General features: G+C 40.2%; 1 protein-coding gene across 3 annotated transcripts in view; it reads right to left on the bottom strand.

Annotated features, from left to right (window-relative positions):
* The window catches only part of Zc3h11a (zinc finger CCCH-type containing 11A), a 28,930-nt gene that overhangs the window by 14,647 nt on the left and 1,824 nt on the right, over positions 1-12,459 (bottom strand). The window contains exons 2-9 of one of the 3 annotated variants that reach the window (XM_035445051.1): positions 12,260-12,379; positions 7,437-7,560; positions 5,464-5,667; positions 5,230-5,346; positions 4,923-5,003; positions 3,599-3,712; positions 2,584-2,643; positions 748-846 (exon numbers count right to left, since the gene is read on the bottom strand). In XM_035445051.1, the coding sequence (XP_035300942.1) occupies positions 748-846; positions 2,584-2,643; positions 3,599-3,712; positions 4,923-5,003; positions 5,230-5,346; positions 5,464-5,667; positions 7,437-7,560; positions 12,260-12,379 (919 nt within the window). The remainder of the gene's footprint in view (positions 1-747; positions 847-2,583; positions 2,644-3,598; positions 3,713-4,922; positions 5,004-5,229; positions 5,347-5,463; positions 5,668-7,436; positions 7,561-12,259; positions 12,380-12,459) is intronic. The other 2 variants (XM_035445052.1, XM_035445053.1) reach the window with 2 other exon arrangements.

The following is a 12,459-nucleotide window of genomic DNA, read 5'->3' as shown; positions in this document are numbered from 1 at the left end:
CAAGTGCTGGCATTACCATCATACACACATACAAAGAAACCAACAGATTTTTACATTGCCCTAAAACAGAGGGGTTCATGTTCTATATACATCTTTGTCATCTAACAGAATGCAATTGGTTTTATACTGCTTAGACAATAATGTCTTTCCTCCCTTTCTGGTATTGTTGACCAAAACCAGGGACCAGGTACACCCTGTGAATTGGTTTACATAGCTAGCCTGTTAGAACCTAACTTTCTATGGCAGCTTAGCATATAGTATGCATCCCTCTTACTAGATTTCCTCTTAATACTCTGACGAGCACCCATTTTTCCATCTTTAAATAACACTTAAAAACACACCAAAAAACCCACAAACACAAGCTTTCTCAGCTGAGTTCTTCCAGAACAGCTCCAGATTGTTTCAAGCTGACTTAAAACTAGCAAGCACACTAGTCCTCCAACTTGACCCACCCAATTCCTGATTAGGCTTGAACTTCAATCCCACTTCTGCCAGGATGTTTTCCCTAACAGAGGATAATGCCAAGCAGACTTCCCATGTGCTCTCATAGCACCATGCATTTTTTTTTTTTTTTCCTGTCACAGTATTTATCCTAGTATCTTGGCTATTCCTATCTTTCGGGAGCTTAAAAACTCCAGTAGTTGTTGACAGTGTAATAAACAGGTGTGTAACTAGCCTAATGTAGGATGAGGATCCATATGTGTTAATATTACAGATACAAAAATGTATTAGAATGAAAGCACTTACCTTTCTTTGGTGTTTTGTCAATGTTAGTTTCTGGAGCTTCCACCTTTTTCCCTAGCCTCTGTGCAAGGCTCCGCTTTAATGGAGGATCACTGTCACCACCTACAAACAGGGAGACTTTCTTTAAATTTTAATCTTCAACAAAGTGGGGGAAAAAAAAGAGCAAAAAACAGACAATTTAAAATATTCTCCAAGTTTTCTGCATTTTAAATGGTGTTTGTTCACCACCTTCCTAGAACTTAATGTTAAAAGCTAAAAAATGCCCTAGAAAGAAAAAACTTAGGAGACAAAAAAATTTAAAAGGTATGAACAGATACTTGCCAAATAACTAAAATCACAGAAGACCATAAGCCCTGGCTGAAGCTAGAGCTCAAAGAGAGCAATGTCTTCACTGCCTGTGCTGCATAGTTTTATGTCAACTTAATATAAGCGAGTTATCTGAAAGGGGGGAGCCTCATTTGAGAAAATGCCTCCATGAGATCTGGCTGTCGAGCAGAGAGGTGGGGAGGCAGACAGGAGGATCTTTGTAAGATCGAGGCCAGCCTGGTCAACAGAATAAGTTCAAGGACAGCCAGGGCTACACAGAGAAATCCTGTCTTGAAAAACCAAAACCAAAACTCAGCTCACTGTGGGTGGTGCCATCCCTGGGCTAGTGGTCCAACAAGCTATTGGGAGCAAGCCAATAAGTAGCACCTCTCCATGGCCTCTGCATTAGCTCTTGCCTCTAGGTTCCTGCCTTGTTGCAGTTCCTGTCCTGACTTCCTTTGATGATGAACTGTGACGTGGATGGTCATGGTGTTTCATCTAGCTAAGAAATCACCAAACTCTGAATTCATAGTAAATTCAGTTAGGAAGATAGTAAAAGAATTTATGATGTCTTTTTTTTTTTTTTAAGATTTTTATTTTTTATGCGCATTGGTGTTTTGCCTGCATGCATGTCTGTGTTAGGGTGCCAGATTCCCTAACACTGTAACTGGAGTTACAGACAGTTGTGAAGTGCCATGTGGGTGCTGGGAACTGAACACCCACGTTCTCTGGAAGAGCAGCAGTCAGCTCTTAACCACTGAGCCATCTCTCCAGCCATGTACAATGCCTATTTTTCTTGGGATATGAAGACTTAAAGTGGTAGCTGGATAATCAGATCCTGCCTTAAAAATAAAAAGGAAAGAGGAGGAGGAAGAAGAAACCAACTAAAAATATCTAATATTCTCTAGTTTACCCAAGTGGAGACAAAGGGTCTCTTTATGTTGTCTGTGCTGGCCTGGAAATAGCTATGAAAACCAGACTGGCCTTGAACTCACAAAGATCCTTCTGCCTCTGCTTCCCAAGTGCCAAAATTAAAGGCACATGTCACTATGCCTGGCTCAAGCATGTAATTACTAAACCTAGAATCTTCTAAAAGGTTAGTAATGGACTGGAGATGGCTTAGTTCTTTTTTTTTTTTTTTTTTTTTTTTGAGACAGGGTTTCTTTGTGTAGCTTTGGAGCCTATCCTGGCACTCGCTCTGGAGAACTGGCTGGCCTCACAGAGATCCGCCTGCCTCTGCCTCCCGAGTGCTGGGATTAAAGGTGTGAGCCACCAATGCCCAGCGCTGGCTTAGTTCTTAATCAAAAAGAAAAGATTAGTCATGGTCATAATATAAATTAAGCTATAATACTGCTGCCACTTCAATGAAAGTGAAAATTTTATAACATACATATGAAATTTTACAAATGTTGTCAGTCTAGAATACAGGCAGCCCAGCACATCAATACTAATGGCGCTTGTATGAAGCATCTCAACAAGGAAACACATTAATGTACAAACACAAAGACAGAAGATACACAAGATCTAACTCACCTGCTGAAAATTTTCGTTTCCCAAGTCTCTCAGTAAGACTCAGTCTAACCAAGGGCTCTTCTGAAATGGCAAAAATAAAATGTGTTCACTGTTAGTTGATTAAACACATTCCTTTTTATTCACATGAGCCTACTAAGTAGGTACTTTGAAAATCAGGTCTCAATCTTTAGTCATATTTAACAAGAAAATAATCAACAGTATAATGAACATGCAACAGTGTAGCATTATTAACAGTAGCCAAACATATGGAGAAAGGCTCTGATTCTGGCCAAACTATCCTTGTGCACCTTGAAAAGCTATTATCACATGAGCAAATAAGTAAGCCTTTTTTGAAATGTTTGTAGTTCAAATGGAACATTTAAACGTAGTTTTATGTGTTATATTCCTATGCTACATAGTTTTATGTCAACTTGACAAGCTGAAGTCATTTGAGATGTGGGAACATCAGTTACCAAATGCCTCCATAAAATCAGGCTACAGGCAAGCCTGTAAGACATTTTCTTAATTAGTGATTGAGGGGAAATGCCCACTCCGTTGTGGGTGGGGCCATCCCTAGGCAGTGGTCCTGGGTTCTATTAGAAAGCAGACTGAGCAAATCATGAGAACTATCCAGTAGCAGCATCCCTTCATGGCCTATGCATCAGCTACTGCCTCCAGGTTCCTGCCCTGACTTCCTTTGATGATGAAAAACAATATAGAAGTGTGAGCCAAACAAACCCTTTCCTCCCCAACGTGCTTTTGGTTATGGTGTTTGATCATAGCAATAGTAATCCAAACTAAGACAAGTCCTTATTATACGGTAAAGATGTAATAACATTCTTTACTCAAAATGGACAGCCAATAAACTTGACTGCCTGAACAAGAATTCTAACTTTTTAAACAACAGGTTAAAAAGTACCAATTTTCATCCTCATATCTGATCAAAAACTACAAAGTGAACAAACGTATCACCCAAGGACATTGTGTTCCCAATTACATAAAAGTAGAGCCCAACAACTCTTGAGACCTACTATACCTCCTTGCTTGCTTGATAGAGTTACTGTCCTCACCACAGTCCGAACATTCTCCTTTTCAGGACCTGGATTGGGCTGAGGCTGATGTAAAGAGCTGGAAACTCCCGAGGAGCCTTCTGAACGAGAAAAGTCAAATAAATAACCTATGGAAAATAAAGCTAGTCCAAATCAAGAACCTTAGTTCTATGAACATTAGGTCCAATGCAGCCTGCTCTGCAGTTTGAATGCTGCCTCAAGCAGACTCAACCTTCTGTTTACCAGGAAGGCTAACACGACTCTGAAGCTAAGGCAGAAGGACGTTTTAGCCTTCAGCATTGGCATCCCATCATTCCCATCTGCAAAACAAGGCTCCTATGGAGTAAGCTTTAAGGACAGACTCCTCAGTACCAACATTTACTATATTTAGTATATATCTCTTCATTACCTTAGCTATAACTAAACTTTAGAGCTATAACTAAACTTCATTACCTTAGGAATGCTATACCTTAGGAAATGCATTACCTTAGGAATGCTATACCTTAGGAATGCATTACCTTAGGAAAGCTATAACTAAACTTTAGGAAATCTACATCAATAGGTTGAGACAAGCTCCAGAAGAAAATCTTAGCAGCTCTTAAGAACCTCCTTGTATCTAATGACATTTATTTTCTTTTAGCAGGTTGTGAATGCATGTGGAGCTAAGAAGTCAACTCCAGTATCTTTCCTTAGGAGATAGCATTTTACAAGGACCTGGGGTTTGCTGATTAGACTAGGCTGCCCAGCAAGCCCAGGGATCCTCCTGACTCTGTCTCCCCAGAAATGGGATTACCTGCAAACATCAATGCCTAGCTTTTACATGGGTGCTAGGGCTAGAGGGGCAGATCCTCAGCCTTTTGTAACAAGTACTTTACTGACAGCCATCTCCACAGCCCCTTAGCATGAGTCTTAACTGTTGTTCTTTATTTACAGTTAGAATTCTCAAGATACAGCCCAGCATGGTGGTGCACACCTTTAATCCCAGAACTTAGGAAGCAGAGGCAGGCAGATCTTTGTGCTTCAAGACTAGCATGGTCTTCGTAGTAAATTCCAGGATGGCCAGAGATACATATCAAGATCTTGTCTCAAAAAAGCAATCAATCTCAAGATGTACAGGCTTATTTTATTATCAAATGGCCCTAGCTCTAAACAGTGAGGACTGAAACACAGTTCCAGTAGGTTTGTTTCACTTCAAACAAGCCATAGAAATGAGAATTTGTACTTGCTAAATTTGACTGCTATGGTCAGCACTATCTATTATTCTTGTCAGGTAACATGCAAGTATTTATGCCAAATTTCATGATGACTTACCACCTTGCTTCTTGGATTTTTCCTTCATTTTCTTTGATTTAATTTCCTCAAGAGTTTTTATTCCAAAATTCAAACATTCACCTGGGAAACCCAAGGGGGGAACCACATGAGGAACTATAGCCTTTTCCTTTTTCTATTCACTGTAGGCATTCAAGAACACTTTGAGTAAATGACTCATAAGAGAGTATGTGTCAGTCTGCGGATATCACATCCGCTAGGAAAAGCTTAGTGACTGTGCACTAAATCGCAAAGGTACTTAAAACAGTCAAGGATGCTTCAAGGCTTAGACAGGACAGTCTCTGCCTACCTTGCTTTAAACTGACTCCAGGTTTCCGGGCAGAAGCCACTCGTAATCCATTATGAACTTCAGGAGTTGGTTGCAGGGCAGGTGTTTTGCTTTCATCACCCTCCTCAGAAAACTGATCTATATACCCACATTTAAGACAAAAGTCCAATTAAGACCAAGCCCAGAATTCTAATTCTGTTCCTAATTCATTATTTGCCTTAAAACAAAAACAAAAAGGAGGAGAGCTAATCGTACCATCATCATCTTCGTCATCATCTGCAGCATTGATTACAACTGGTGGATGTGTGGGGCTAGGAACGTTTTCTGAACTTTCTACTTTCATTACACTCCGCAGCTGAGGAGAGGGATTAGACTGGACAGACAGTTTGTTCTGCTGAACAGTGAGCTGGCTAGCCTTTACTTCTTCTTCTTGCAACTCAGGCACAGTGGGTAACACAGCTTAAAAAAAAAAAAAAAGGCATAAATTTACAGCAGAGTTATAATCCTAGCTCAACAAAAGCCCCTGCCCTCTTATGATAAATTTGGTACATTTTTCTTAACACCTTTTTTTAAACTCAATTTTTTCCCATTTTTATTCTAAATTCTCCATAAACGCCAGGAGTTGGTGGTGCCCGCCTTTAATCCCAGCACTCAGGAGGCAGAGGCAGGCGGATATCTGTGAGTTTGAGACCAGCCTGGTCTCCAGAGTGAGTGCCAGGATAGGTTCCAAAGCTACACAGAGAAACCCTGTCTCGAAAAACCAAAACCAACAAAAAATAAACAAAAATCTTCATGAACAAAAAATTATTTTTGAGCCAATAATTCTTTTTTTTTATTTTTTCAAAGATTTTATTTATTATGTATACAACATTCTGCTTCCATGTATATCTGCACACCAGAAGAGGGCACCAGATCTCATAACAGATGGTTGTGAGCCACCATGTGGTTGCTAGGAATTGAACTCAGGACCTCTGGAAGAGCAGTTGGCACTCTTAATCTCTGAGCCATCTCTCCAGCCCTGAGCCAATAATTCTTTATTGTATATAAACAGATGGTAGGAACCGAAAGCAATAAACCCAAGAATTAGTTCCAAACTCTTATCATTTTAAATTGAGATTCTAGAATGTTTTGCTTAACACAAAAAGACACATACAGAGATCACCTGCCTTTATTTTCCCAGGCTGGCCCTCACACTCACAGTCCTCTTGCCTTAACCTTCTGAGTCCTAAAATCACATCTACCTACCACTGAGTGGCTCTTTGGTGTCCAAAGGAAATAGCCCACTGAGAAATTACTTTAAAAGGGACTTTGGAGGGGCCAGTGAGATGATTCTGCAGATGAAGATGCCTGCAGCCAAATCTGATAACCTGAATTTGACCTGAGGACCTTCATGTGGATGGAGAAAACCCAATCTCTCCAAGAGGTTCTCTGACTGACCTCCACATACATTCCACAGCATGTGTATGCACACACTCAAGACACATACAAAATACTTAAAAATAAAAATTATTCTAAAAGAGACTTTAAAAATAAATCACAGATTTTTGTGAAGTCAAGATTCACTTTAGGGCTGTACAGGGCTTGTCTAGCATGCTTGAAATCCTCAGTTTGATTCCCCAGCCCTGGAACAATGGGGGAAAAATTTTAAGATAGCCTACATCAAATTTTTAACTTTTAGACAGCCTATAAAAAGCTGAAGTAGGTAGTATGTGAGGTATTATGGTGAATGCCTATAATCCCAACACTGAGGAGACTAAGGCAGGTTAGGCTATAGCATATAACCCTGTCTCCATAATAGAGATAGATGGCTAATACTTTGGGCCTTGTGGGCCATAACGTCTCTATTTCAAATATTTAACTCTGCAGTGTTAATACAAAATAGGCCACGATATGTAAATGGATGGCCAAAGCCATATGCAGTAAGTCTTCATCTTTCAGCGCAGGCAGAGGACCTGATTTGTCAACCCCTGGTCTGGAGAATCCAGTTCTTTTGAAAGCATCTATAGATTGGGTAAGAAAAAAGAATGCAACAAATACTATATAGTAATGTAATCTGACATGACAGGAACATCTGTGACTCTCTGTGCATACTTAGCACCTAGCCTCTATCACGGTTTGTTTCTTCATTATACAGTAGAAATAGTACTGCTCTCACTGGATTAAAAGTGTGAATAGCTGGTGCTCAATGAATACCAACTGTTCTCTTTTAGAATCAAAACCAATCTCACTTTTGCTTGGAGGTAGAAAAAGTCCATCAACATAACGACCTCTGTTGTGATGGAAAGCGCAGTTTAGTTTTTGACATCCCATTGGCTGATTTTCCCAATAACAAGGAATTTCACTTCGTTTTTTCTGTAAGAGAAAAAAGCGCATTATTAAACATTGTTAAACTTGTTAAAATATAAAATGTTAAAAAAAAAACACAAGTTTAAAAAATGAAGGAAGTCCAACATTAATTATGCGATTAGTTTTCAAAATTAAGTTCAAAACCCTGACACTGGAGGTCATGTTTAGCAAGACAGAGGCCATCTAATGTGATACTCAGGCACAGTGGAGAGATGGAAGGAGGTGTTCTTTCCTCCTAGTCTTCATCCTGAATGCCCACACTTGATGTAGAGAAGCAGGATAATACAGTAATTAAAAATACAGAGTAAGATAAAATAATTTTCCTTCCTATTAAGTTACTTAAGGGCCTTATGACCACAGACGACTAAATACCTGGTCAGCCTCACTTTCCTTAGCTACAGGTGTGAATACATGTGTATGGATGTGCAGGTATTAGTGTGGAGGCCAAAGCAGGACATCAGCTTTCTTCCTCTACTGCCCTTGACCTTACTACATCTTAGGATAGGGTCTTACACTGAAACTGAAGCTCATTTCAGGTAGACTGGCCAGCCAGCAAGCTCCCAGGACCCTTCTGTCTCTGCTCCCAACACTGGGCTTATATCTAAAGTGCAGCCATGCCCAGCTTTTTACATGAGTGATGGGCATTCAAACTCAGGGATCTGTGATGGTACAGCATATGCTAATTTACCCAGTGAGTCATCTTTGTAGGCCCTCAATTAGCGAATACTACACCAAAAGTTCCAAGGGAAATAGACAGACAGGTTCCCATAATCCTCTACATCTATAATATTTTCATCAGCCAGTCAAATCTTGTTTCATGTGTTTGTACTTGAAGACACTATTTTGCTGGATACGGTAGCACACACCTTTAATCTTAGCACTTGAGCGGCAAAGGCAGGCGGACCTCTGAGTTCAAGGCCAGCCTAGTCTACAGAGTAAGTCCTAGGACAAGATCCAAAACTACAGAGAGACCCTGTGTGTGTTGTGGGGGGAGGGAGGGTCACAACCATATTTAATATACATTGAATTTTTAGTATATGAAATTACAGCACTATAAAACTCCTGCAGGAATAAAGCTTACTAATAGTCATATTGTCGTATTTTCTAGTAAAGCACATCACAACTTTCATCTAATTACCCTTGATCTTAGCCAAAATGCCGAGAAGCGATAACTTTCCTCTAATTAGAAACACTGTTTAGCACTTTAGCGTCTCCTCTTTTTCTTCTAGGTGCACATGCTATGCAAGTATTCCACCAATGAGCCACAACCTTAGCCCTAAGGCACTGGAGACATTTTTTAAAAGCAAAACGATCAATGCAGAGAACAAAACTGCAAAAACTCCTAGTAGCAAGTAGCCTGCAACCAAGGATTATAGTATGAGAACTCAATCAAAGAGGCAGTTTGTCATCTTATTCCACCTCAACTGAAAACACACATCAGGGGACTTGTGTGCTTATCTCTGAACATGTCTTTGAGTGAGCACAAAATATGCAAGTACTCATTTAGTAATTACCAGTACATTTTATTGAGCAGATAAACTAGTAAATATTGAATCCATAAATAGTGAAAACGGACTGTAAGGGGTATGCTGTGAAAAGAATCCTTGTAGCTCACTCCATGTCCACACATCCACAATTCAGGGTTTCCATTATTTATACTTTCACAAATTTTTTTTTTAAATGCACGTTAGCAAATACAAGTACAAATCTTTCCCTTCTTATATTTGAGTTAAACTTTGTTTTAGATTTACGTATTTTTGTGTATGAGTGTTTTGCCTGCATGTACCTATATGCACCACATATGCCTTGTGCCTGCAAGTTCAGAAGAGGAAACCAGACAAAGGCATGGGATCCCCTAAAACTGAAGCTGGGATGGTTGTGAGCTGCTGTTTGGATGCTAGAGACTGTACTTGGGTCCTCTGCAAGACAAGTGCTCTTAGCTACTGAATCATTTCTCCTAGTTTAAGCATGCTGTTCTGCTCCCTTAATATATCCTGATCCTTCCTTATCAAATAATTAAGTGTCCATCTTAAATTCCGTTAACTGCTGCACACCCCTTCACACACACAGTATGAAGGTAGCAAAGCAACATTGTTTTCAGCATTTTACAGACTGCTACAAAGGTGATTCTGATGTACTTTTGTCACAATGAGTACAATGTAAATATTTGCTTTTCTTCAGACACAAGTAAGCCTGGGCGAGACAAATATTAGCATGCCCATACTGTTTGGTTGGCACCTGAAATCATGACTCTGGGAGTGCCTCTTAAGTTAATTGACAGAGTGGGGAAGGAGAGATTCACTGTGCCTGGACTGTTTGTTCCAAGGATATGGTTTATTCTGACCATCAGAGAGTGTAGGATTTTGGTACATTAGGCAAATTGTGGACTTTCCATGGGAGAATGCTGCAGTGAGTTGCTACATTTCATTCAGGGAAAAGAATGCATTCTGCACAACCCCAACAGGAAGAAGCCAGCCTAAAGAAATCCCCACAGACTCCAATACCCTCTTCTCTTGTGATGGGATATTCTGGAGACCTGTTCTTAGGTACTTCCTAGGAGTGATGCCAAGGTAGAATGTGAATTTTCAAAAGTTAAAGAGTAGTATCTCTCAATTAATTTAATGACTACTTTGCTATTTGCCTGGTAGGCAACTCAGAAAGCAGGTTAAGAAATGAGAAACTGGAGTAGCTTTATGAACCCAGGCACACAAATTACATCTTTACTCTCCTCCTCCTTTCTCTCTTCATCTTCTCCTTAACAAAGGAACTGAAGGTCAATTTTGAAGGAATCAGGCATTTATTTGAAACAAGAAAAGCAAAGATTCTACTGGAACCCATAAAGGTTTAGGAAGACACTGTACCAGAGGATGGTCTATGAGTGTTGAGAGGTGGAATAAAATGAGGTTTCTCTGCAGAAGGGATTCCAACGCAGTGTGAAGACAGTGTATTCACGGAAGCAGTGGGGAATGGGTATCAAAGGCAGGCTGACCAAGAAAGGCAGAGTCCATATGAGAGAAGCTGGTAGCCAGCAGAAGAGTAAGTGAGTGAGGAAGCATCTCACACAGGGGAGAGGCCTATCACAAAGCACCAGAGCCCAAGGGCATGAAGTGAGATGTCCTCAGCAGGAAGATACAGTCCAAGCATGAAGAGGAAGGGGTCTTTACAATGGAGCTAGGTGAAGAACTGATAGAGTACTAGAGTCAAAACAAAGTGAGAGGTGACACTATGAAAAAGCAGATTCTTGTGACTTCAGAACCCAAGAGGAAAATATATTATTTTTTATACCAAGGACCTGACCAAATAAGGTGAAGTATTAAAGACTATGGAAAAAAGCAAAAATTGTTCAAAGAATGATGGGTGCTAAGGAGTAACCTCCCACCCCCACAAAATAAACAAATAGTAAGTCAACTTGAAGGTCTCTTATAGGCTAACTTGAAATTGTAACAAATACAATTCACACTAACACAAATAGATACTGGGGAAACAATCCACTCTGATGATAAATGAGGGATCTACAGTATCAAAAATATCACTCCACAAAGCACATCTAAAACTGAGATGGTAAAATGGCTCAGTAGGGAAAGGCACCTGCTGCCAATATATACAATGGGGGGTGGGGGGTGGTGGGGACTGAAAGGATGGCCCAGTGGTTAAGAGACTGTTCTTGCAGGTTCAGTTCCCAGTACCCACACGGTGATTCACAACCATCTGTAATTCCAGTTCCAGGGGATCCAACTCCATCTTCTGAGCTCTAATGGCACTGCACCCATAAGATATACACTTTAGCACATACACATTCAATTAATTAAAAAAAGAGACATATACAATCATAATTTAGTAATGAAAATACAAAAATAAACCAAATTAAGAGATGTTTTACAGGACAGTTGCCCTAAAACCATCATGAAAGACCAAGAAACTGTCCTCAAATAAATGAGCCTGGAGCATCACAATACCATAAGCAATGAGTGAATATGGACTTGTTCCTTCAATAGAAAATAGTATCAGACAGCTGGCAAACTTGCAAGAGGACAAGCTGAGTCACATTACCAGTTCACAGCTGTTACTGTTGCATAGAATGCCTTCCTTATTTGTAGGAAAGACTCAAAGTACTAGGAAGTAGAGAACAGCAGTAATTTATCCTTAAATGGCTCAAAAAAAAAAAAATTCATACTGAACATACATTGTTGTTGTAACTTTTTAAAAAGATTTATATATTTTATTTTCTGTATATGAGTTTTGCCTACATATATGTATGTGCACCTCATTTGAGACTAATGCCTACAGAAGTCAGAAGAGGGCATCAGAGCCCCTGAAACTTGAATTAAGACAATTACGAGCTACCAAGTGGATGTTATGAACCAAATTAGGGTCTTCTGCAAGAGTAGCAGGTACTCTTAACCTCTGAGCCATCTCCCCAGACCCCGTAACTGTTTTGAAACACAGGGTCAGCAAGATGGCCAAGCAGGTTAAGGCATTTGCCACAAAACCCAACTACCCCAGCACAAGGTCCAGGACACACACTGTGCAACTACAACTGACTCCTACAGGCCAGGTTGTTCTTTCTCTGACCTCCAGATGTGTGCAACAGCATACATGCGTCCCCTACCCCTACCAGGTTTGGCGGTTAAGTGCTTTTACTAACTGGATCATCTCACCTCACTAGCCACTCCCTCCATATTCTGTATTGATCCTGGATACTTACATCAATTTCCATGTGTCGAAATCTGCACACCTGTCGGAAACAACGACCTTCTTGCCATAGTGTGCAAACAGTTTCATTTCCTAGTGCAGCTTCACAGTGACGGAATGGGCAGCTGTCACCCTGTTAACAAAAAGCAAACAGGAAAGGACTGTGGCACATGTCTATAACAAGAACCTAAACAAACTAGTAAGCAAACCAGT

The sequence above is a fragment of the Cricetulus griseus genome, chromosome 5, assembly GCF_003668045.3.
Source record: "Cricetulus griseus strain 17A/GY chromosome 5, alternate assembly CriGri-PICRH-1.0, whole genome shotgun sequence".
NCBI lineage: Eukaryota > Metazoa > Chordata > Mammalia > Rodentia > Cricetidae > Cricetulus > Cricetulus griseus.
This window is presented reverse-complemented; position numbering and strand designations above follow the sequence as displayed.